The sequence below is a fragment of the Scatophagus argus genome, chromosome 11 (genome assembly GCF_020382885.2).
Source record: "Scatophagus argus isolate fScaArg1 chromosome 11, fScaArg1.pri, whole genome shotgun sequence".
Classification (NCBI taxonomy): domain Eukaryota; kingdom Metazoa; phylum Chordata; class Actinopteri; family Scatophagidae; genus Scatophagus; species Scatophagus argus.
The window spans coordinates 9,645,129-9,671,637 of record NC_058503.1 but is presented as its reverse complement, the minus strand read 5'-3'; the positions used below and the strand labels follow the sequence as shown (position 1 = coordinate 9,671,637).

Sequence of the window (26,509 nt, the reverse complement as noted above, 5' to 3'; positions counted from 1 at the left end):
TGACACTTAGGAGACAGAGATATGCTGAGGACTGGTCGCCTTGGTTCAGTAACTGAGAGAACAGTCAAACGGCCACACATTTCTTTCTCACATCTGGTAAAACGACACACCAGGAGACAGTTTCCATCACCAAAAGTCTGCAGCAGTTTTAAACTGTAGCAGCAAGTTAGTCCCCTGCCAGATGAATCTCAAGTTCCACTGTGGTCTGATTCTCTGATACTGACATGCCATCTTGTACTATGGACACCCCAAATATTAATTTCAAGAGGAATCTTTTAAAATACAGTCATCCTTGTTGGCTCTGCTACCTTGCTAGGCACTGGCAACCTAAAGATACAGAGACAGAGTCAGACAGAGTCTCGTTGTGGATTATTTTGGACTGGGCAGAAAAAAATTACCTTCCTCTTCTCTAAGATGAGTTAACTTTAAGCCCTCTAATCAAGTGATGTGTAATGAATCACAAGCAAATGTGTGCCCAAGAGTCCATAAACCAACATTCATGCCAAACTTTTAGATGTAAATTATAAATGTATCTAATATCATCTGGCTTACTCGATACAAAATGAAAAACAGAAGGTAAGCCGTGGTGTACACACTATTCCACCTAAAAAAGACTTGTTAACAGCACGTTCAGCCACTACACAGTGGCATATGGTCCTTTCCTTCCTTACAGCTTCCTCATTCCATGAATTATCTTTTCCCAGAGGCAAGGCAGTGTCACTGAAATATTCAGCAGGGCCTTTGTTACCTAATATAAACCCAGTGTCCTGAAAGTAGCAGAGTGCCTGTGTATTGTGTTGTTCTGGCCTGCCCAGATGTATTCAGCTTCAACCACAAGAACCACACAAATAAGCAGGTTTTCTGAGGATAAAAAAGGAAAGCAAGATGTTGAATAGGATGAATCATTTGAGGATAAGGAAAGGAAACAAATACCTGGGGGTGTACTTAGACCACAAACTGGACTGGTGCAAGAACGTGGACATGGTCTACAGAAAGGGCCAGAGCCGCCTCTACTTTCTGAGGCGGCTGAGGTCCTTCAACATCTGCAGGACGATGCTGAGGATGTTCTACGAGTCGGTGGTGTCCAGTGCCATCACATATGCCGTTGCCTGCTGGGGCAGCTGCCTGAGGGTGAGGGACACTAACAGACTCAATAGAATCATCAAGAAGGCCAGCCATGTTGTGGGAGAGGAACTGGACTCTCTGACAGTGGTGTCTGAGAGGAGGATGTTGTCCAAAATAAGAACTATACTGGACTTTCCCTCTCACCCTCTCCACAATGTGCTGATCGGCTACAGGAGCTCGTTCAGCAACAGACTCAGACTCCCACGATGCACCACAGAGCGACACAGGAAATCATTCCTGCCTGTCGCCATCAAACTGTTAAACTCAGCACTGTGACGGACACACTCACTGTTTATACAATGTACATATTGGCTACTTTTACACATTGCACATACCTGTATTTTTAAATTTTCTTAAAAAATTTTTGAATACAGTTTTTGTAAATACTACTGTACTTGAGATTTTAGTTTTTGTTTATCCTATTTATATACTCTGCACTTTTCTCCTTTCTTGGTCGGGAATACTGCATGTGCAATTGTCTGTAGAAACAAGAATTTCCCTCCAGGGATTAATAAAGGATTTCTGATTCTGATTTCTGATTCTGAAACACTGCGTGTTTGGTTTTGCCTTGTTTGAAGTAACTGATTCTTCGATTGTTCATCAAAAACGTGTCTACAAAAGCACACAATAGTTATTTTCTGCATTTATTTTTCAGTTTTCTTTTTTTTTTTATTTGTGAGATGAAGAGCTGAAGTTGTCAGACTGCACACCTTCAAATTCTCAGCAACGTAACCAGCTTTACTGTAGCCTGCTGTTGTGTGGAAAACTATTCAAGCTGTGCGCACCATGAAATCAGATCGTGGTTGCTGTTATTATTGACCAAGTTCTTTATTTGAACAACATGCGCTTGTTTGGATACACTGAAAACAGATATAAGCAGCTCTTCTGTATTTCTTACAACATAGCTGCTCAAGGAGTATTACCCATAGTTCACATACACATATATAACAAGGACGCACTTTGTGGGTTTTTCACAGCTGATCTGACTGACCACACTGATGAAAAAAAATGAACTCTGGAAAAAATACATTTTACTGTATGATGTTTCAGAAATGTTTTCCAACCAATTTATATCAATGAAGGTAGACTAAATATTTAATCTAACATAACTGACTAACTAACTAACTAACTAACTAACTAACTAACTAACTAACTAACTGACATATTTAACAATTTACAATTTAGTACCGGGATGTTGTATTAGAATGTATTATTTTGTGTACCTAATAAAGTGGCAACTAAGTATTCCACATGTTCCACCATATGAACTGCAATTAGACAGACAATGTGTATTTTCAAAATCCTGAAAGAAATACTATTTAGTCAATTAAGATGACATTACTCAATCTTCAGACCCAAGGTGTTTCATCATAATGGTGACTGTTGAAGGTGCTCAGCCCTGTGAGAGATTATACAAAAGGATGGTAATAAATCTAAGGGGATTTAAAATTTGATTCAGACCCATGTCTGGTCTTGAAACTCAACTCACATCAGCAAGCAAGGCCTGTGGAGTACTTGCAGAAACCATTCTCCCTCTGCCCTCCCCCTCTCTTACTCAGCCAGGGACACCTGGAAAGGACAAAATCTACCTTTCATCACCAGAGGATGATAACATCAGGCTTCAGAGAGGCCACACTGACACAGGACATAACATACACAGGTGCACAGCTGACACTGGCTCTGTGTGTGTGTGTGTGTGTGCAAAGAAACAAACACACACACTCCACACAGGCACTTACATGGCCAAACCTTTGACAGCTAAGGGGGGAACCTTACGTAGCCGCAGGTGTGACATGTAACCACACCTGCTCTAATATCATCTTTCACAGAAATCTCTGCGTATACTGTGGAGCAGCGTGACATTTAATCTAGTAATAATGGCTGCAGTATTTGTATAGCTGCTCTAAATTATTCTAATGGTTAGGTTTACATTCACTAAAACCCTGACTGAGATATACACAAAGCTTTCTATGTCTAGGCCTTGAAGTGTCTGGACAGACAGGTCATTGCCGATACGAGAATTAAACGTTGCTTCTAGCAGCAGAAAAGTCATTATATAAACTGCATAATATCTCATTCTAAAATGTACATAAAATAACATTCCTGGCATCAAAATACTGAGTTCAGTATAGAAAGAATGAAGACCACGACATACGTCATCATTCATCCCGTCCTCTGTCCTCCTCCCTCTGCTGATGTGATTCAGTGCCTGCAGATAAGCTGGTTGAGAGAGGAGGGGCTGCTTTGTCTCAGCAAGTTCTTAGGAAGTGCTATAAAAAAGGAATAAATCTGTAAAAGAATAAGAAAATAAATGAGGATGTATAAAGAGAAACAAAAGAAAGAATAAATAAGTAAATAAAAATGTGAAAATATATATTGTTGTTGCTTTTCTGTAATGCTATAATTAACAACTGCTATTGCGAGGGCCTTCCTGCCCAGGCTGAGAGGTCAGTTCATGCACACATAAGGTCAGTCAAGTAAGTCAACAATATGACAACAAGGCTCACATGGGACTAAACCCCAAATCTCCAGGATGAAAAGCCCTGAGTTTAACCTAGAAAGCCACCACAGCCTGCTCCCTAAGCACAATTTGTCGTCGTTCATACTAAATGACACACCTGACTTCCTCAAGCCTTTCTGACAGAAAGCCAAGAAAGTTTGTGCACACAAAATTATTGCGGTTTCAAATATGTTGAGGGTTCAAGTATTAAGACAAGAAGTATGTCATATTTGTTTTGTCATCTGTATTCCTGTACTTTACTCACTGAAGCCTGTTTTACAGAAGTACTGTGACACCATAGTAGCTACTGTACATTTTTATTGAACAGATGTACTCATGTAAACGTTCCTTACTGTTACAGTTACCAAACTGAGAACTATATTTCCAGCTATTTGTTTTTTTCTTTCTTTCACGTCCAACACAGGATGACAAAGGGATTCCTTACTGAATTAAGGGGTCAATGGGACCATTATTGGGATGTGGCCTGGTCACAACTGACAGCCTTGTGGAAAAGTAGTGTTTGACTTTCAGCCATAATGCTCATTAGTGAGGAAATTCAGGTTAAACATCAGTCACATACAGTCAATGTGCATATTTGTATTACTAAAGCAGTTGGGGAAGAAGTACAAAATGGTTTTTTCCCTTGAGGAATAGATTTGTTACAGGTCCAGAAAGACCATTTAAAATTTTACTTCATTTTACACATTAAATATTGAGGAAACTGATATCAAACATACCAAAAGTGAATGTTCAACCAAATGCCCTTGTATTGCAGGATTAAGTGTCCCATCCTGAATGCATTAACCTTTATTAATTAAGCAAAAGTTTTCAGATTTCCATTTATAGAACCACTCCGACTGGATTAGCTTAAGGATAGCTGGTTAAAATTTAAAAAGGCAGAGAGAAAGCATACATTTAATGAACTTTAATGAGTCCACACTTAATGTAAAAAATATTCCTTCATGCTTGATACTTTTACTTGAAGTATTATAACTTAGGTCGAGACACAAGGACCTTGCTTCAATTCAATTTTTCAATACCTATATACTGTATGTCTAACCATTTTGTCTCCTATTTGTCTCAGTGTTTTACAGCCCCCAACCCACCTGCTTTCTGTCCACATTCCCTCTTATTACAAGAGCCATAGGGGGGATGATGAAGCTATGAAGCCTCACTGAGACATGCTCATAGGCTCAGTCTATGACACTTTGTATCATCGATCCTCATTCAAACTTCAACTCATCCCCCCATGCTTCATCCCAACCATCAAATCCTCTTATCCCTCTGTTCAAAACACTTATAACCAAACACAGACACACACACACCTTAATGGTCAGTCCAAAAAAACAATTTGCATATGTACACAAACCAGTGTTTGTTAGTGAAAGTAAATTCTGTGAGTGTAAAGAGACGATTGATTGGTTTACACTGGGTATCTGAATGAAGCTTCATTCATTACGCTTGCTGTCGTGCATCTGACAAACTGATTCAGCTGTGGAAAGATGTGAAAGGTGGCAAAGTTCCTACCATTTAAGATAGATAGATAGATATACTTTATTGATCCCAGGCTGGGAAATTTATGAAATTTAAATTTCATAAAGAACGCCACAAAGCATTAAAACACGTCAAAATCTATTCAGACATGTGTTAGGTAATGTTTATAGCTTTACTAAACAAACAAGTATAAAGCAAATAGCAGCGGTGGGCGAACTGATTCCCAAAGTATTAATGCATCAGATATGAAGTCTTGTTTCGAGTATCAGGTCAGTGTCACTGGGTATTACAGGTATAGGAAACTGAGTGGTAAGTAAACGTGTCTGCATGCTAAGGTTGAAACAGTATACATAGCTGAAGTGGTCATATGCTACTCTAACAAGAGTACCACTCAGTAGGTGAGCAAAGTAAAAAAAAAAAAAAAACCTCTTTTGTTGTCATCAAACTAACTCTGCATGATTAAGTGAACCTGCTTGTTCCCTCATTTACCTCTACAACAGGAGAATAGTATTATTTCATGTCATTAAGCTGGCTGTGAGTAAGAATGCTTGCTACTCTGTGACTCTGACTGAAGGTTGTTTTTGTTTCATAAAGGGAGCAATTGAGCTTACACAGCCCAAAATATCAAAAGACATCTGTTAATGTCAAAGTAGCCCAGCACTTCACCTCATATTTCTGACTTTATCGACTTTCTTCAGCTTTCTGCATCCATTCTTTAATCTGCAGCATCGGTAACAAAAACACAATGGTTCAGTCCAAAGGGCGAATAATAAATCTGTTTCAAATCCGAGCCCAGCTACTGAAAGTGCAGCTGATATTTCTCAACTTTGTACTTTGTAGCAGAGCTGGCATTGCAGCTATGCTGCATAATGCAAATCCGAGACCCCATTTCCTCCTGAAAAAAATGAAGTACTGTAGCAGCCAAGTCCCACTGCAGGTACTGAATGTTCACTCCCTGAGCTTCAGTTTGTCTGAGCCCCTGACCCTCGAAATGTACTGTCTTTCTCTCTGTCTCTGTCTCTCTCTCTCTCCCTCTCTGTTGTTCCTACTGCAGAAAAACTGCAGATCTGCGTCACCAAGGACACAAGAGGCAAGTCTGATGGATCTGTTATCACTCTCTCTCCACTCCTTTTCTTGCTTTCACTTCTTGCTGCCTTTTTCAAGGAAATACACATTCATTCAGGGGAAGCCATCCTGAGCCACAATATTTAGTCTGTTTCAAAACAAATCTGCAGCTAACAACAGAGAAGCCCGGCTGACTGGTACTGTAGCAATACCATTCTGGATTGTCTCAAAACATGACAGTAACCTCCAGAGGATATCGTTTCTGCGCACAACAGAAATTATTAGCTCTGTGTTAGCATGTTAGCATTATCCTGATAGGGTAGCTTGTTTGTGGGTTAGCAATCTAGAGGAAGTGAGGACGGTAAGTGTTAGAGGCTGATTAGCTGGGATGTGTGAAATCAGACAGAACCAGCCTGACTGCAGACGCCTATATCCTCCCCTGACCCACTTCTCTCACTTGCTCTGGTTCTTTTACTTAATATGCTTGCTGCAAACAACTCAGACTAACTTGGTGCAGAGCGCTCATAGCTACACTTATTCAAACAGCATCCAGAGGTGGGTCAAGGGATGTGGATATAAATATTAGGATGCAGATATCTGGGTGGCAAGGGAAAAGCAATGCATACAGCTGTACTCAGCCAGCATCTCTGGTTATGATAGCTGTGGTAGACCCTGTACGGTTGTGGTTTTCAACTGAAACAGTCTACACCACATCTTTCATTCAATTCCAGCCCATTTCCTGTTACCATAGCAACCAATCTCATCCTTCTTTCCAGCTATTCCTTATTTCCACCTCTTCTCACTCATTCATCCTGCCTTTTTTTCACCATAAGCTACATCGTTTAGTGTGCCTGTAAAGAAAATTGTTACGTTATTTCATGAAAATGTGGTGCAACAAGACGTGATTCATCTCATTCAGTAAATCACAGCACAGTCCTTATTATTCCTCAACTTTTCAAGAGTGCATGCTATTGAGCCAAGCACTGATGTACTGTTTTATCTAATTTTGCCACCATAAGTAACAAAATCAGCAGCACACCAAGGAGAACGGGTGCAAGAAATCATTCAAACTGTTGGCTTAAGAATAGTTTACTTTCCTCTCCTCTCTCTGACACTCACACACACACACACACACACACACACACACATGCACGCCGACATGGTGGGTAGTTTTTGCTGCAGTGGATGTGTCGTTGGTGTCTTGTCTTCACAGTGACATTGGTGCTGAGTTACAGTGCTAATGAGAACTTTAATGTCACCCACACACAGACTCCTGGCAGACAGATTAGAGCTGTGATTACACTGAGCTTCAAGAACACACAGGAACACAATGATACGCACACACAGACACATGCATTACACACCATACACATGCCCAGATCACGCTCACACATGTCAACAAACAAACACAAATGGGGTTGAGGTTTCAGGAGCAAAGACTTCATGTACTCCACTTAGTTTTGAGAGCGACACATACAGAGAAAGAGAGAAAGTGACACACGGATATTCAGGCAAGTGGCAGAAAAGTGGGATGCACCACTCTAAAGTTTTAGATCAGTTCTCTGCACTGATCGGCCAAGCATCAAGTTCCACATTAAACACAGTTCTTTGTTTCATTGTTTCCTTGTTTTGTTGTGGTAAGATAAGGGCACGCTGCCATTTATACTTTGCCACTTCCTCAATGTGCTTCCCAATAAATGCATTTTAATGTGAAAGCTGTGTTTGGGTTTTTCTGTGAAACCAGAAGTGAACCAGTACGCTAATATTAGAAAAGATTTGCAGTTTTAGATATTCTTTGCACATTTTGCTTATAGGTCAGTTTGAAACTGTGCATAGATCTAATAGATACTTGACAAAGAAAAAAACAGACTGAGTTTACATCTTAAAGGTAGGGTTGGTAATGTATTTTAGAAGCATTTTTGTTATGTCCTGCTGACAGCAGTCAATAAATCAAATGCTCTGATTTGCCATTACAGGCCTATTACAAGCCAATTTTGCTTGTGTTTATACACTATATAGACAAAATTATTGGGACAACTGACCATTACACCAACAGGGACTTTAATGATATTACATTCTAAATACACAGACAGCTTTGCAGCTATAACAGCTTCCACTCTTCTGGGAAGGCTTTCCACAAAATTTTTGGAGTGCTTCTGCGGGAATTTTAGAGCAGTAGAGCATCAGTCATGCTGAAACAGAAAAGGGCCTTCCCCAAACTGTTGCCACAACGTTGGAAGCATAGTCCAAAATGTCTTGTCCAAACACAAGCACTGACTTAAGTTCTGAATGCAGTAAGTGCTACAAGTGGGGGTACTTTTAGGGGGCAGCCATCACCTAGAGTTTTGAGAAGTGGATTGTGAACAGAGGATTGCCAGTTCAATTAGCCCCTCCCCATTAGTCGGCTGATGTGCCCTTGAGCAAGCAAGGCACTTAACCTCCTAATTGCTCCCTGGGTGCCTGACATGGCAGCCCACTGCTCCTGTGTGTTTATATACTGACAAATAAAGTTTTGGTATACTGAAGCATTAGGATTTCCTTTCACTGGAAGTAAGGGGCCGAGCCCAACCCCTAAAAAACAGCCCCATAAAGAGGTCTGTCTAGATACCTTTGTCTATATAGTGTGTGACTGTGGCCTATCTGCCTGTCCACCTTCATACCTGCCTGGACACACTTGCCTTAATTACACATGACTGGAGTCTTTTAGAAGGCTGAATTGTTACATTGATAAAGTGCAGCCAAAAATTTCTTAACAACAAACTTCAAACAAATACAGTTCAAGGACCTAATGGAGTTGTAACTTTCTTCAGCATGTCAGTTTTGGTCTGGAAAAAAAAAAACGCAGCCCCTCACAGGTGAAGTGGTTTGTTGAAGAGATGTAGAAGCTGTAATTATGTAATTACGCTGAGGGGAGCCTTTTCTGTGTGGACACAGAAGTCACTGCGTGTTGCACCAGCTCTGATTCCCGCTGCTCACAGCTACAGTTATTCTACAGCATGAACTGTGTGTGCGTTTGACAAGAGCTTGATGTTATCTCAGATTTTTAAAAGGCTATTCAAAACTCCAAAAAGACACTAAAAGTCTAAGGAATAGTCTGCGTAGATCTGATGTTCAAACGAATTTCAAAAGACAGCATGCCCAATTAAGTGGCATACAGTGGGTTACTGGGTTTGTGAAAGTAATTTTCTCATGCAAAACTAAAGCATACCGTTTGTACACATTAAAACATCTAATTATTCTATCGCTTTTCTTCCATTCTAGTTACAATACTGTACTGCAATACAAGGGCTAACAAACTCTATTATGCTGCAAAACCTGAAGAATGCTGCTAATGAGTTTCAGAGTCTTCTGTGGCTCATCAGTTGATGCTGCCTTTTTATCCAGGACACACAGCATTATTTATGCAGCCATCAAGTGCAAAATCTACTAGTCATTTCAACTGCAAAAATCAACAGTCATCAGTTATAAATGAGAAGCCTGCTTTTGTTACTTGTGGTCAACTGTAAATTTTATATGTGCTGTGCCTGAACAGGAAACTTCGATAAGTGTAGAAACAGTGATTTAAAAATGGGAGGGACTTAGCAAATAACCACTTTCATAATCCGCCTACAATTTCACAAACCCCCTAAAGCATGTTGGGGTATGGACAGCTCTGCTAATACTGTAGTCATTCATAGGTACAGGTTTACTTTAACACAGGGGTCATGCAGCAAAAAGACAAAAATCAGCAGATACCCACATTTGGACATCATCATCAGAAGCAGGGTAGAAAAAAATCCTGCAAAACCTGAGACAAAGTAAGAAGATGAGTTGATACAGCATGCAGAAAGGCAGAAACGATGTTATGGTGGGCTGAGAGGGGCGAATAGAGGACTGATGAAGACAAAGGAAGAGATAAAAGAGAGAAAGAGAGAAGGAGAGTAGTTCTGTCGGTAACAGTCCTGCTGTCCTCTGTACAGGATATGACCCTCATCATCCCCTTTCAATCAATCATCATCATTTCCTATGCCAGAGTTGTGCTACCAGCATCTGTGTGCCTTGACTGAAAGCATCAATCAGATGAGGGGGGTTGTAAGGTCAAGCCCCCATACTCCCAGCCACCAGCCCTCCTCCTGTTTGTCCACTCTCCTTCTACACGTTTGTCCAGCTCCCTCTCTTTCCAAGCAACATCAATATTCTGTTGTCAGTCTCAGACCCGCCCCCTCTCTTTTTGTCTTTTCTTTACACCTCATGTCTTCCTTTTTCTTGACGACTCCACCTCCCAATCTCTCCTGTCAGAAACCTCACCCCTGCTTTCGAATGGGAAATCAATAAGTCCGTTTGTGAGAAGTCACCCTCATTCTCGCCCACCCTCTCTTTTCGTTTCCAAACACAGTCACATATACAGTAATATGCCCTCCCTCATATTCCACCAACACAGCCAAACGCAAAAACAAATCATTAAATACTGAATGTTAGATATCGAGAAAACCTCTCCGATGAATTCACATTTCCTTTTCATCCAGCCCTACTCAAAGACACTGCACTGCAGGACTGAAGTAGCACATGCACCGTATTAAAGTGTGGGAATGACGACATATGAGGCTCAGGTGCAGTAATGCATACCACAACCAACTGACACCAAGGACAAAGAGGACACTGAACAAAAATGTAAAGCTCTAAGTTTTGCCCTGCTGTTTATTTTACAAAATACTCTGTTGAAAGTGGGGTTAGCAAGTTGCTCCACAGAAATTGACATTAAATATTAAGCCTCATTTGAAGCCAATTAAAGATGGAGTATGTTTGTTGCCAGTGACTGCTTTTTTCATTTATGTTGCTTTTTTGTCAAGCTTTACGGAAGCCAGTTCTGCTCTGAGACCCTCATTTCTGTATGGTTGTGTATTTCGGCTGTATATAAATTTACTTTATGGATATGGACAAACTGCAGGAATTCATTTGCTTGGCAACATTGTCAGTCTTGCTTGTTCAGTGGACGTGGGCATCAGAAGCTTGAGCGCAATGCACCCTGGTTCACGTAAGCACTGCCAACTCAACTCAGAAAGCAGGAATTATTGCTTCAAATGACACATTTACCAGTAACACTGATTGGATATCCATGTAAAATATGGCAAAAATTCCCATAATGTTATGCACAAAAATACTAGTCTTTTCGATTATATTTAACTCTTTCAAATTGTGGTACTGTTATTTGCGAGAGACCTTCAGGGTCCCTCTGGGATTTCTTTCGATTGAGCAACTGAATTTTATGCTCTCCAAAGAGCACGGCTCTGTAACAGTAGAAGATACCGTAAGAGTGCTAAAAGGGGGATATGAAAGGGTACCGCTGTAAATCCTGCCATAAAGAGAAAGGATGGGAGACAGCTTTATCCAGCTAAGAGCCTGCACAGCAGGATTAGGACTACAGGGAGCAAGACGAGGACAATGTGATGTGACGAAGAGGGGCACCGATCATGTGCTGGGCAACAACTTTGATAAAAGTGGAAAGATGAATGCAAGGAATGCAATAAGGAAATGGGTAGGCAGGAAACAGGGAAACAACCATGTGGGGAAAGTGTTGATACAGAAGTCAGATTCTGTTGGATTACAGTTAGGGTACAATATCAAAATGCATTCATGCCCTTCAGGTTAGAATACAGCAAACACACACACAGTGACTGTCTGATCACCATAAAAGCTTCATTTTATGTTAAGCTCTACCATCTAAATGCTCAATGATTGCTACCTTTCAGCTATGCTCACTATAATTCTAGATATGTAGGTATAGCGTATATGTGTAAATAAGAAACACAAATGAGAATTTAGTGTATGAAACATAAACACACATAAATGGTCTCTTGTTATCAAATGAAATTAAGAAGTCCCAGTTCCATTACATTTAAAAAAGTCACGAGTACTTTTTTATTTGGTACTGTGTCCCTGTGATGTTTGAGAAAATATGCTTTTAGAGAAGAAGAGGAAGAAATCCCCATCCCAAGTCTTAATTAATTAGTTGTAAAAGCTCAGACAAACAAACAGATCAGACAGACAGCAGATGTGCAAGCATGAAACCTGCTGCCTGCTCTCTACGTGTACCTGCTTTAGTGCGTGTATGTGTGTGTTTGTTTTAAAAAAAAACGCAAGACACTGCAATGTCACAGGGGTGTGGGAGCAAGAGAGAGGAGTGTTCCAGTTCCTCCTCTCTGCTTTTGAAAAGTCAATGACAGATGAATAATTTACAGAGAATCAGTCAGAGGTTGTCAATGCCAGTGTAAAGGAAAACTGCAACAAAAGAGACAGAGCAGGACAGGATTAAAGCCCTTCCATGATCTACAGGTAGTTTCTAAGTGGACAAAAGATGGGAGAGAAAGAATAAAAAGAAGAATGAAGCATAACAGTGGGAAAGATGGAGTAAAAGGATATAGAAGGGGTGACACAGCTGCATTTGACAAATGGCAGATGGACGCCGAGGACAAATGAACAAAAGGATTTTAGACAAGAGGGAAGACTGAGCAGGTGAAAACCCCCACTAACCCCTCCATCATCTGTTGGAGGAGTAAGTCAAAGCCTTGGGCCAGGAAAAAAGATCTGAAACTTTTGCCAAAAATTCAACTGGAGTCTTCTCAAAAAATCAGCCAAGATGAGCAGAGTCTAATGTGAGGAGTTCATTATGTAAACGACAAGCTGTCACAGCAATAAACCAGAGCAGGCTCCACAACCTGACTGACTTAGCGTCTTTTATTTCTTATTGATGCTTCTCCTGGAAATATCTTTTTTTTTTTTTTTGACAAGTGAATTCCATAATTGGATCAGAAATAATGGTGACATTGTTATCTTAACTTTTTGTCCTACCCAGAAATTTCCTATTGGTGATCTGAAATTTATGCTGTCACTTTTCTTGCATGCTGGTAGCCTACAGAGATTGAGCACAAGAAGTTTCTGAATCTACCTGGAGAGGTACGGTCACCTTGAAGGCTCTTTGTGAACTTTCCCTGAACTCAGTTTTTCCCTCTTTACTACTTCCAGTAGCTCAAGTAGCCTTCCCTGATTATCTTCCTCAGGCTGACTGCAATGATACTGCAGCCTCTGGCGGTTTCCACAATTCCCCCCTATTGCTGACATCACTATCTCTGAATTCTCCTCTGCTATACTTCCCTATATAGTAATGGTTTCATTGTTTTTAATACACATGTTTTTAAGTAGGGCAGCACGGTGGTGCAGTGGTTAGCACTGTCGCCTCATAGCAAGAGGGTTCTAGGTTCGAATCCCGGTCTGGGCCCTTCTATGTGGAGTTCTCTGCATGTTCTCCCTGTGCCTGCGTGGGTTTTCTCCGGGTTCTCCGGCTTCCTCCCACAATACCAAAAACATGCACATTAGGTTAATTGGCTACTCTAAATTGCCCCTAGGTGTGAGTGTGTGGTTGTCTGTCTTTGTGTGTTGGCCCTGCGATTGACTGGCGACCAGTCCAGGGTGAACCCCGCCTCTCGCCCGTAGTCAGCTGGGATAGGCTCCAGCTCCCCCGCGACCCTGACAGATAAGCGGTATAGAAAATGGATGGATGGATGTTTTTAAGTACACAAACAGTATATGTCATACAGCATATAATTTTAGCACATAGTACATGTCACTCAGTGTATAAATCTCACAGTACTTCACCCTCTTCATATGGAACACTGTTCTCCTACCTGCATCCATTTTGTGGTATAATACACGATTATTACACGATATTCTCAAACTTGATACACTTCAACCACTAAATTTGCCAAAACACACCCATCTACATCACACACACACATGGCAGGCGAAAAATCATTACAAAGATTTGCCGATAAGACCTTCATGATCAGGTCAAGCTGCCCTCCATTCCTCTTCTGTCTTGGTTAGCTCCTCTTCCCTGTTCTATCTGTACCCATCAATAACCTCTCTCTCTCTCTCTGTCCCACCCCATTTCGTCCACAATCAAATTACAGTGTCAGACTGGAGGAGGTGTTGGGGTGTGGACACTACTTGTCTTTCCTAAGCCCACTTGCAAAATTTTCAGTCTGACATCCAAACATTCTGAAGGTCTCACGTAGTTTAAACCTGTATCACACACCTGGAAAGGTTCCTCGGCTGCGAGGTGGTTGCTAGGTGCCACTGGAGTAATGATGTGAATAATCAGCCTCTCTGGCTCCATAATGAGCACTGTGAGGAGGACAGCACAATCTCATTTGCATCAGTTTGAATGGAGGAGTTTAGTGTGCTCTTTTGCCTAAATGCTCTTTTGGAGTTTTTCCATCCTGCCTGGAAAACAATTTTTGTGAAACACACAGGTAATCAAACATGCATACACACAGAAATTACTAAAAACATTCAAGAACAAAAGTCTGTATCACACATGAATGATTGTTACCTTTCCATTGTGCCCTGGACACAGACATGAAACAATGCAGTACTGTTGTCTAAAATTACCAGATGTGGATTAAAAATACACTATGACTGAAAACATTATATGATCAAAACAAAGTCCAGAAACAAATCCAGACATTAGGGCAAATGCATCAACAACCCCACGTGCTTTTATTTCTGAATGTCTACACTGGTTGACTGGGTATCAGGATATTGCAGCTACAGCTGAAATAATTTGATGATTATTTGATAGACAGAAATTTAATTGGTTACTACTTGGATAATCAGTCAAAAATGCTAAACATTCTCTGGTTCAAGTTTCTCTGAGTCATATGTAACGACAAACTGGATATCGTTGGGCTTGGATTCATGGTTGAATTTAAATATATCCATTTGAAGCAGTTAAAATGGGCTTTTTAAAATTATCATCATTTATTGGCAAAATAGTTAATTGGTGAACCACAGATAAAAATACTCGCTGCACTGATGGAAAACTATGTTTGGGCAAACATAAAACTTTAAAGGAATAGTTCAACATTTTGGGAAGTGCTTTTATTTGTGTGTGGCTGGGAGTTAGATGAGAAGATTAATACCAATCTCGTGTCTGCATGGTAAATATGAAGATAACAGCATCAAGCTCTGTAGCAAAATCCACCTACCAGTTAATCTGACTGAGCTCAATATTACTGTAACATTATTTCTTGTTTATTTAATCAGTTATAAAAATCAAACTGTAAAATTGGCAAAATGCAGCCCCTCATAAAACAGCAACTGTTTTGCCCTGCTTTCAGTCTGTTTGCTGAGCTAAGTCTCTTGGCAGTAGCTTCAAATGTAGCTAACACACATGAAAGTTGTACTGATCTTCAGAGCGGTGCTGAACACACTAATACTTATTTATCACAACAAAAAAATTATTGAAATGACCGTAGCATCCCACCAAACAATGAAGTCATGCATGCAAACATGCATCCTCATTCAACAAACACACACACACACACACACACACTCATCCATTGACAGAAACAGCTAGCCTGATTAAAATGGAAAGGATTAGGACCAGGTGCTCAAATGAATTGTTTGTACAAACCCCAGAAAAAAAAAATACAGTTTGTCAGGGGATCTGACACGAGCCCATCATGCTGCACACATCACTGAATATTCCCTTTAATCTAACCATTCGTTTGCCGTTCTCCCTCTCCACCCCTCTTCTATCCAACCCGTCACCTGAAAGCTGTCAGCCTCTCTCCTGCGTGTGGTGTTGTTGGTTACGCTACAGTATATGCAGTATGTATGAGTTTACAGACTGCATGTACGTGTGTCTGTCTTCTCTCACTGTTCTGATCAGCTCTCTGTGAATCAGGACATGCTGTGAGCGGCTGATGATGATGATGACTCAGTAATGTGAGAATGTCACCAGAGTCTGGGAACTGTGACTGGTTTCTGTTCCTCTGCCAGTGATGCTCAAACTGTAGCCTTCTCAGCACACTTCAGTACTGCTGTCAGTTTCTTTTTGTTCTTGTAGTTTTTGTTCCCATTTCAAGTTTCTTATATGCAGGTAAAATCCAGGTACAAAATGATACAAACTGTGCACTATATACATTATATAAACATATATAGAAATATCAGAGGAGGATTAATTTGTGCACTTCAGTTGTGTAGCCACAACATTAGCAGCAGCAGTAGTAGCTATCAACTGTCCATAAGCTAGAACAAACACATTAATGACTCACTTTGATGGACTAGCATGACAAAACTTTTGCTCCTCATTACAGGCTCACACATACACACACACACACACGCCGCTTCCTCACTAATGCTTTTCCCCCCACGCAGATCATTCAGTGGTTACATTGATCAGGGATCAGGCAAACGCCACAGCAGCATGTTCTGTATGACACTGTAAGTTACACAGACACTTTACATGCATGTAAAACAGCAGGTGTTTATTCTTTACTGGACGAGCCACTTAACTTATGCAACCATGACATCAAGGTTTTATGTCTACAAACAGTTTGAAAAAAGGCTGCATCCACCTTTATCATTCAGTGCTTCACACCGCCCAACGAGCACGCCAAGTGATACAAATCAAACACACCCTGATGTTACGTGACAAGGTCATGCTGGAAGTGGCTAAACGCGAAATTCTCATTCTGATGTCTACATTTCTTCTTGACTTGTACCTTCAGTGAGGTGTGCGAGGCCTTTCTGCTGTTTTTGACTCTTTCTGTCTCAGTTGTGGCAGCACAGCAGAGTGTCTTTCAGTTCAAAATGTTCGAAACTCAGACAGCAGAGAGACTGGTTATGATGGGAATGATCAGATCAGATCAGATCAGACTTTGCATTGCACAAGGCTCACAGAATGACATGGTCCATTACAAAGACATCTGCAGTTACTACCTCGCCTAGCATTGCGTGTGCACTATATGGAGTGTAAAAACAGAGCTGCTCTCTTTGCTTGTGGCTGTGGAGTTGAGATGATTCAGGTTAGATGCAGAGGACAGAGAGACAGAGAAAAATGTGTCACACTCTGAAAACCACGCCCACCACAGAAGAAAACAATCAATTTCAGTACAATCTGAAATGTTAACAAAATGCCAGTAAAAATATATAAAATAGATTGTAGCTTTTATGTATTCTCTCTCTCTCGACCTGTGTGATTAATCAGGCACAGCCATCACTTTTTGTCTTCAACGAGTTGTTTGTTCTAATAACAACAGATTTATATTAGGTCTCTCATAGCCAGCTTCGCAGTAAATTGTTAAAACACAGAAAGAACTGATTCAGTAACTGTTGGTTGGCCAGTTCACACCACAGAGTAAGGTTACCATCAGATAATCTGGTGAGTTCAACAAATTACTCTGCAACAAACCATCACAAGTGTATTAGATAATAAATGTGGAAGACCTTGTGAACATACCACCTACAGAAATAACACTTTTACCCACAAAAACAGAAGAGCTTATCACAAATCAAAATACTTCCTGTACGCATTACAACACAATGAGTGTCAGGATCCCTAAGTCTTTTTCCACTTCTGTCTTCTTAAAGACTCAGCCTATAGAAACTTAGTTCAGTGCTCTTTGACCTGTTGGTAGTGCTTTCTACCCCACAGCAGCTTGTATGCATTTTTATGCTGTGTGCTAGCAGATAGAAATGACCAGGAAGCACCTTCATGCAATCCATAGTCAAGTGGTTATTTATTTGTTTGTATTTTTTTGCCACCAGGATGGGTGGGGCTTAACTTTGCACAATCTCTTTAGGTTTTGTAAAAAGCCAGGAAAGAAGTGCTGCCATTCGTGCACATAAGCAGGACATGGATGAAGACTTGATAGAATCAGTTTGTTTAAAATGAATCCCTTCTTGCCTGGTGGATGCAGCCGGGGGAGGTGACAAAAAGCTACATTCAACTTGGACAATATCCAGCAGCATCAACAGCATATACTGGAAGGCACATTTATCAGCCACAGCCACATTTATCAGATCCCATTTGAAAACAATACATATACTGTATACCGGCCAAATCGATTCAACATTTCCAGTACCAGTGATGATTATGTTTTCTGCGATAGACCACTCTGTATTAAACAAGTGCTCCACAGATTTTGCACTGCCATTGCTGGATTCTTTATTTGTTCCACACATTCCTCATCCTACACCTACATTATCCATAATGCAACTCTTAACAGCTGACAGTTCATTCAGAGATTCTGGCGTGTTATGGTAGAAGCTGCTAATGTAGCCCCAAGCTATTAGTCACAAGCAAACCAAGGAGCGGGCTACAGAAGTCTGGTGAGCTCCACTTCTTTCCAGGTCCATACCCCGAGATTTTCTTTTTTCTTTTGCCATTTTACAGACTTCAGTCTTCAATTGACATCACTTGCGGTGATTTATCTGGTTTTGCGCAGCTCCCTCTGGAGCCACAAAATGCTTTATTTGCTTTTTTCACGTGTGCAGTAGTGCTCTCTGGGATCTGTAAACAAACTTTGATGTCTAAAATTGACAACGTGCCCCTTTAAAATTGCATTTTCATTGTAATAATCGTGTCAGTTTTATGAAACTATTTTACAGAAGAAAAGTTTCACGCAAAGACCTCATTCACCTCAAATTCATTCATAATTCAGACACCTTTACCTCTAGGGGAGACTGTAGATGAAATGTGATGTGCTGTTTCATTCCATCTTTTGTCCAATATGAACACCATTAAACAGCTTACAGACATTATTCTAAAAATAGTGTCTAAATAGCACAGACTTGCACTCTCTGCTTTATAAATGGCTTTCAAAGAGATGTTTCAATGAAGTTCTGATTAAATGGATTCCACTTTCATCAATGATTCATTCCATTGACTAGCAATTTTGTCTTCCTTTCAAATAAACATTCAGTCTGCACATTAATGTCATGCTTGTGCATAAGAACTGAATTAACATGTGTATCGCGACACAAAGGAGGACTTCAGATCCAGAAATGTGAAACAGTGCTGGGCTGTCACTTGTGTATCTCAGATGGTTAGTGTTTTAAAATCAGTTTCCTGAAATTGTGTTTGTTTGCCACCAAATAACACTGCATAAAAGTGAAGTGGCAGAAATCAGCCAGATCCTGGACACAAGCGCCAAATCTGTGGCACTGATACACCATTTTTATAAAGATACTGGCTGTTGAACACCTAAAATCATCATTATCTTAAACAAATAAATTCCGTTTACAGTGTTTAATGTCAGTTATCAATAGCAGCCATTTCCGCTCTCCCTGCCCCCATCTCTCTCTTCACTTTGTCACGGAAAATCAAACCTAACACTTCACCCACTCATCAAATCATTCATCTCAGCATACCAGTGAGACAGAGGAGAGATGAGACAGAGAGCAAGTGTGCATTTGTAAAAGTCATTTGTTTATGTCACAGATCTGATTGAATTGAATGCATTAAAAGGACTCACTTCAACTTTTATCTCATTGTCAGGGGTGCCGCATACAGCCTACAGTGATTGGCTGGATACACGCAGCTTGTTCTTGCTCACAGTCACACGCATGTGCAAGGACGAGCATTTTCTGTTGCGTTTGACTTTTTCAGCTGATCTAAACAATAGAGCGGGAAAAACAAGGCACTACTCCTCCATATATTAAATGAATGAGGGAAATGACTTTTTTCAGAGTACTGGCCTGTAGGAACGAGGGAGAACAATTATTATGGAGAGAAAGGATGTGCTGTGGAAGTGCTGATTGCAGCCGAGGCCCAACGTTGTGAAGGAGGGAGCTGTATGGTCTCACTGTGCTGCGTAGATGGGGAATAGAGGACGACAAGAAGGCGTTTCCACGGGAGTGCTGCTGTGTTCCTCTCAAACACACGCATTCCCTTATCTCCTGCCTGGGGAGAAACAAACACTGGCAGCTCATATGAAGGGGAGTTTCCCTGGATCTATTTGAGCTGTGTAGAGAAGCAACAGAGCCCTAATTGAATATGAGGGAGAGAGAGAGAAAAGTGCAGGACTGGCAGCAGGGCCATGCTGTCTGCGTTAATAGCAGAGCAATCTGTACATTACGTGGCATATCAAAGCCTACATTCATTTAATTTACATAAAAAAGCTGTCAGTTTCAACTAATGTGTAGTTTAGCACAACCTGCTTTTGTAGTAAAGCAAAATGGTTAACAAATGAGAAGTCGCTATGTTTTTCTCACTACCTCTGAACGTTGTCATCAGACTTGGTGAATAATACTGATATAACCACTGTATTTATTTTTATCTGCTTTTAAGCTGAAACACCCTTCAAGCAGAAAGGTTGCATAAATATTTTTTCTACAAATACTGGGAAGGTTGAGCTAAAATTTTGTACAGACATTTAGCTCCCCCGTTCAATGCATCCCATTGACTGGTGTTGATCTGCTCACCTTGAATCTAATGCTACCAGCAGGTTAAGTGGTTCAAAGTAGAATATCACCGCAATTTTTACATGTACTGACAAAATCAGTCTCACCACACAGTTAAGCCTTACATAATCTCAATTTTTAAACCGACATGGGCAAGGGGTCCTTAAAGGCATCAGGAAAACAGAAATTCAAACACCTACAATTCCATTACAACATGCAATACAATTGAGAAACCCAGAACAGCTGCTCATGGTCCTTGTAGTGAGACCGTTGATGAACGAACTTTCAGTCTTTCAAATGTCAAATGTGATACGCATTCATGTTGCCCTCGGGATAGATCATAATCCCAAATGATCCCTTAAATTTTCATCCAACGCCATCATCAGGCCAAAATATCTGCACATTTAATTACACTGCTATCAGTCTTAGCTGTACTTTCTGTTTAGTGCTAATTAAAAATGTTAGCAAGCTTACACAACAAAGATGCATATGACATATACCCAAACCCTGTTAGCATCATGGTAGACCCTTTTCTCTACTTGCTGTATTTCTATGCTGTTACTTCCTGCATCTCCGGTCTGCTTCTTTCAGTACTGTAAGGCTAAAAAGAGACAGACTTTGTAATTCCACTTTATTTAATGGAAAGCACAATCAGCCTGTCCTCACTGATGGTTTTAACCTCACAGTTAAAACATAAACCTAAACAGCTAAATTAAATAGGGGCTCAAGTGAATAGTCTTGTAGAAATGGAGAGTGATAGAGGAGAAAGGTGATTGAATAAGCAGAGGGGCCAGATTGGCTGGGTGAAGGAGCACACAGTGGGATCTGTGTGGACAGGCCTGTAATTGAAGGGAAGGAAACGGCCTTAACCTAGATCAGTATCTATCACTTCTGAAGGAAAGGAGAGCTCAACACCCACATACAGTCTTTCCAGAAAGGGAGAGGGAGAGAGAAACCAAGCCTACTGATGGGAACTAAGTCTATAAGGAGGGGGGAGGGGGTGAGAGGGATGGAGGTGATGTGCAGACAAAGACTGGACACATGTGTGCATGTAATGTCGGCTCCTCAGAGCTCCGACACAGATGGGAGAAAGACAAAGAGGGAGGATGTGAAAGTAAGCGAGAGACAATGACAGATAGAGGGAGAGGAGATCAACATGTTGAAATACAGCCCTGGAGACACAGCCACCAGAGAAGCAGAGAATTATGGGAGTGCAAATTAAATTACACCGGAAGGGACAGTCAGGTCTGGACCTGCAGGATACACTGCACATGGGGCTCCTGGTGTGTGTGTGTGTGTGTGTGTGTGTATGTGTGTGTGTGTGGACAGACACGTATTCCTGTAGTTTTGGGGACATAAATCTGTTTACACAGTCATATTTACTTATGGGGACAGACAAAATGCAAGTCCCCACAATGTAAATCATTAAATATTAGGGTGAAGACTTGCTTTAAGGTTAGATTGAGGTTAGGGTCAGGTTAAGGTGAGGGTTAGGATTCTGCAAGTAATGTTTATTGTTATGGTTAGGTGGTGGTTAAGCCTCCAGGAAATAAATGTAGGTCTGTGTGATGTCCCCAAAAGTGATGGAAACACGGCTGTGTGTGTGTGTGTGTGTGTGTGTTGGAGGGTATTTTTTATTTTTTATTTGATGCCTTTAAGCATATATTAGTATTTTCTATTTCTCCTGGCAAGCCCGCACTGGTGTATATGACAGAACCCAAATTCTACTGATGTTGATTGAGCATGAAAGCCTGTTTTTCTTACAATAATGTGTACTTCCCTCTAGTTTATAGTAGAAATGGTGGCTGTGGTCTGGGATTGATACTTTAGCAGTGGGATTTATACAGTCTGAGAATCTAAAGCTCTTTTCGGGTCACAGATTAATATACATTTGGAATACTAATGAGTGTTTATAATTAAGTCATCTAGTGCCACAGAGTAACTAACTGATATGTTTTTTGGGCAACAATAAAGGCTAACTACTACAGGCTTTAGCTACACAGGGAACACTTGCTTGTCGGATAAACTCATTGTTGGTCAGTATGTTTTCAAGGGGTTTATTGAGAAAATATATAAAATACCACTTGTCATGTCCTTTCAACAGCAGAAAAGTAGGGTACTTTTACAACCGTTTCAACTAAACAATATAGCTAAACAATATAGAGTGAAGGAACGCGCTTTTGACATTTTTGCCAAGTAACAAGCCTGCCTTTGTACGTCCTGTATATCACACATGATGGAGGTCTGACCACTGAAGCAGACTGAGCACCAGCATCTTTTTCCAAATGTCGCTGATAATAAGGAGAGAACGTAGGTTTCAGCACCCAGCATCTTTTTTCAGGGCATTTTGCCATTTTTGTTTGGACATATCCAAGCTCTTTGAGATGGACATATCTGAACTTTACAGAAAGGCATCGGGGTCATCACTGTTGCTCTTTTTCAGACAGTCAACTATATTTTGGATGGGGCAGAACTCATCATCCATCACCAAGAAGATGGAGAAGCTTGTTGAGCTTCACATCAGACAGAAACCAATCATCTCATCTCACTGCTTATCTGTTCACACATCCCTAAAACTTCTACAGCTTCGACAACACATGCACAAACAGCACGTGGTGTTACAGTTTCAGCTCTTTCGGTCGGGACCTTGGACAGCTGTTTTAAATGTGGACCAACAATCTACAAGAGTGAAGAGGTCTGAGTTGACAGAAATGGGAGGGTTAAGAGCGGATGGCAATAATTGTTGTTTCAGGCTGTCTAATGTCTTTTTATTGTCCAGCAGAGTGGTTCTTCAAGGAGCACTGGCTTGTGATGCAGGCCCAGGGTGCTGTACTTTCACAAAGGTCATACGAACACTGAAGCAGATTAGCAATTCAGATTGGGCTAAAGGGGCTAAAAGGCTGTTGTAGCCCTGCCTGAGTCTGATTACATTAGCAAAGAGTAGGAGTGCAAATGCACACAACTGATTTGATGGAAGAAGGAAGCAATTGTAAGATGTTAGAGGAAACACATTCATGCACACACTGTATATACATGCACACAGTCTCTGACACATGCATAACAATAAGGTATGACTCACAATAAACAAACATATGAACAGAGAATGATTCCATTGTGAAGGTTTATCCTCAGTATATCCTCCCACTAACTATCCTTCCTCACACACACATGGATTATCAGTGCTCACAGCCCAGCACCCTGACCATCTGCCCTTGTACAACATCCATCTTGTAGAAAAGAGCTTGGGCTGCAGGATCATTATGAGGGTTCTTTTGAAGGAAGACTTCCTGCTTTTCAAGGTCCATTTCGTGACCTGTGTATAGTGCTATTGTGGTGATGATGCACCTCTCCGGGCTTTGGACACATTTGATAACAACCATCATTACACTTCCTCAAAACTTACAGCCCACGACAAGGAAGCTGGTCAATCTGTGGTGCATCAAACTTTTGCAAATTTCGTCTGCCAAACACCAATAAAGCTCCACTTTACAACGCTTGCAGAATCAAAGTGCAGGCTCGACTGACATCATACTGTATATCTCTGTGCAAAGGTCCCACATCCCATATATCATTAACCAAATTCCACACCAGCAATTCTTAATCCTGTTAATGAAAGACCTTTATACTGCATATCTTCCATCTGTCAGATGGGTTCATGAGTTCCTGTTTGGCTGGGTTTAGCTAATCAGGTATGATTAGAACTGGGAGAGATGGGGAACATGTTGGTCGTGATCTTTGTGCTTGCAGAGTCAACAAGATGACCATACTCCATGGTCAGACTAATTAAAGGAGTGGATATAATTTCACACAGAAAACAAGCACGTCCTCCTGAAAGGCCTTTTGCAGAGCCCCCCCTTCAGCACCATGGAGAGTGAGCTCAAGATCATATCCAGCTGAAGGAGAGATGCAGCCTCTGCAACAGTCCAGCACACAACAAAAGAAACAGACTGAAGAGTAATTTAACCAGTGTATCCCCACCATGTTTCTTTTTACAGGTATAGATTTCATCGTTCAGCAGCGCAGCCGAGTGGGCTTTTATGCCTGAAGCAACAAAAGACAAATGTGTTCATCTATCAGTGTGTCTGTGTGTGTGTGTGTGTGCAGATGATGTAGGCCTAGGCGTGCAATGCTGTTGACATGCACAACATGAACTCCACAGCCTGAGATATGTGCTCTAAGACTGTCGTGTTATTGGAACAACAACCAAACTGGGGACAGTACAAAGCCTGGATTAGGTGCAGAAACCACTCGTGTGCTATTAACAATATTGAAATGAGCACCACTCTCACAGCCCTCTCTTCTCTCATCTCACAGAGCTTCCACAGTCACAGTTCACAAAGTAGTCCATATTAGAAAGATCTGACTGAGAGTGCCACAGAAAGAGAAAAAGGGAGAAAAGAATAATGAAGGAATTAAGGAGTCTGTTGACCTGTTCTCCCCCCACCCCCGGGCCATTGTCGCGTGTGTGCAAATCCTGACAGGCCAATGCACTAAAGGCACTGATAGCCTGAACTCTAAACAAATACCAGTATGCTGACAGATATGCCCAACGGTTGCTATGACGACTATGAACCCACCCCCTTAAATGCACTTGCGAGTGCGTGTGTGCGCGCGCGTGCGCCACCCGGCCTCGTTAGTCCTACCTTGCATTCCTCCATGCACGTCCTAACCGAGTATGCATCCGTCTCGTATTTCTGAACCAGCAGTTCAAACTCCCGGTAGTTCTTCTCCGCCTGCTGGTCAAGACTCTGATAAGCCCGGACGCACTTTCTGCATCCCAGCTGATCCATCCCCATGGCCATATCCAGGGTGCAATTCAAATCGTCCGGACTCGTAAACCCGTAAAACAAATCCAAAAGTGAGTAGGAATTACAAAAAGAAAGGTATAAATCGCTCAGATTCACGTACGCCAACTGTGTCCCCTTTTCCCCTCCACCGGAGAGGCCCAGGCACACGGTCTCCGCGTCCGTGAAAGTAAAGCAGTCTTTGGACAGGCTGTCAGGGTGACAGGTGTCCATTCGCCACAGAGTAGAATTCCCTAGAAAAATAACATCTTGCTCTCTGGCGAGGCGGTGGGGATCAGGTGATGTTGGAATATGGTGTCGGTGGAGGGAGTTTGGGTACTCGCCCATGTCCGTAATTGCAAGCCCCTCGTCCGACCGCTTGTCTCGGGTTCGCGTCAGTTTCGCCTCGGCGCAGAACCACAAGTGATCAGAGAGCAGGACGGTGATGAACAGCAGAGAGGCCAGCGACAGTCGCCATCTCTGGGCCCGCTCCGACTCGGTAAATGGCTTCTCGTTCTCTCGGGGTGCAAACCAGAATTTTAAGCCTTCATCATGCTGCCGACGCATCCAAGCACCCCTGGTCATATTTTAGGAAAGTGCTGCCCTGGCCGACTCCACCGCGGGGGCTGCTCTGCCACAATACTCATTGACTTTGGGGGAGATGGACTCCGGTTGGTTCTCCTCTGTAACGGTGGGGTGCCGTGCCTTCGCCGGTCCAGGGCGCTCCTCTATCGCGCCCGCAACAAACGGTGCTATTCCGATCCAATTAGCGCACCCGCACAGATTAAGATTCGCGCGGCCGCATCCCGGTTCTCCATGGCTCTCCGGGGGGAAACGGCGTCCTCTTTGACCGCATGCCCCCCTGTCCCTACCGTCTCTCCCCGGGTTTGTTTTCTCGTCGGGGGCGCAGGGAGACCAGCTGTTGCGAGCCTCTTGGTACTGATGCTGCGCGTCTGCCGCCGTTCGGTTTGCAGATTCACTTAAAGGAGAGCAAAGAGCCCTGTCGATGCACGCAGGCTGGTTTCTCTGTCCCGTACCTGGGCGGAAAGCCTAGAATCATTTCTCCCGTTGGCCATTGTCATCTTGGACCGCGGTTAAGTTGCCGCCATGTTCGTCTTGAAACACTTTTTCGGAGAGCTGGGTCTGTTTGCGTCATCTCCATCGTTGCGATAGCTCCATCGTTGCGCAGTGGCGGAGCAGCTTATTACCTATGTGTGCGCACACACACACACACACACACGGAGGAGGAGGGAGGGTGGAGGGAGCACAGACACGCATGAAGGTAGCTGAAGGTGTTTTGACTATCCACTCTGTT

General features: G+C 41.9%; 1 protein-coding gene across 1 annotated transcript in view; it reads right to left on the bottom strand.

Moving 5' to 3' along the window:
* LOC124067085 (transmembrane protein FAM155A) overlaps positions 1 to 26,509 on the bottom strand; it is a 77,353-nt gene extending 50,844 nt beyond the window's left edge. The window contains exon 1 of the mRNA XM_046404154.1: positions 25,054 to 26,509. Coding sequence (XP_046260110.1) covers positions 25,054 to 25,779 — 726 coding nt within the window. The 5' untranslated portion in view covers positions 25,780 to 26,509. The remainder of the gene's footprint in view (positions 1 to 25,053) is intronic.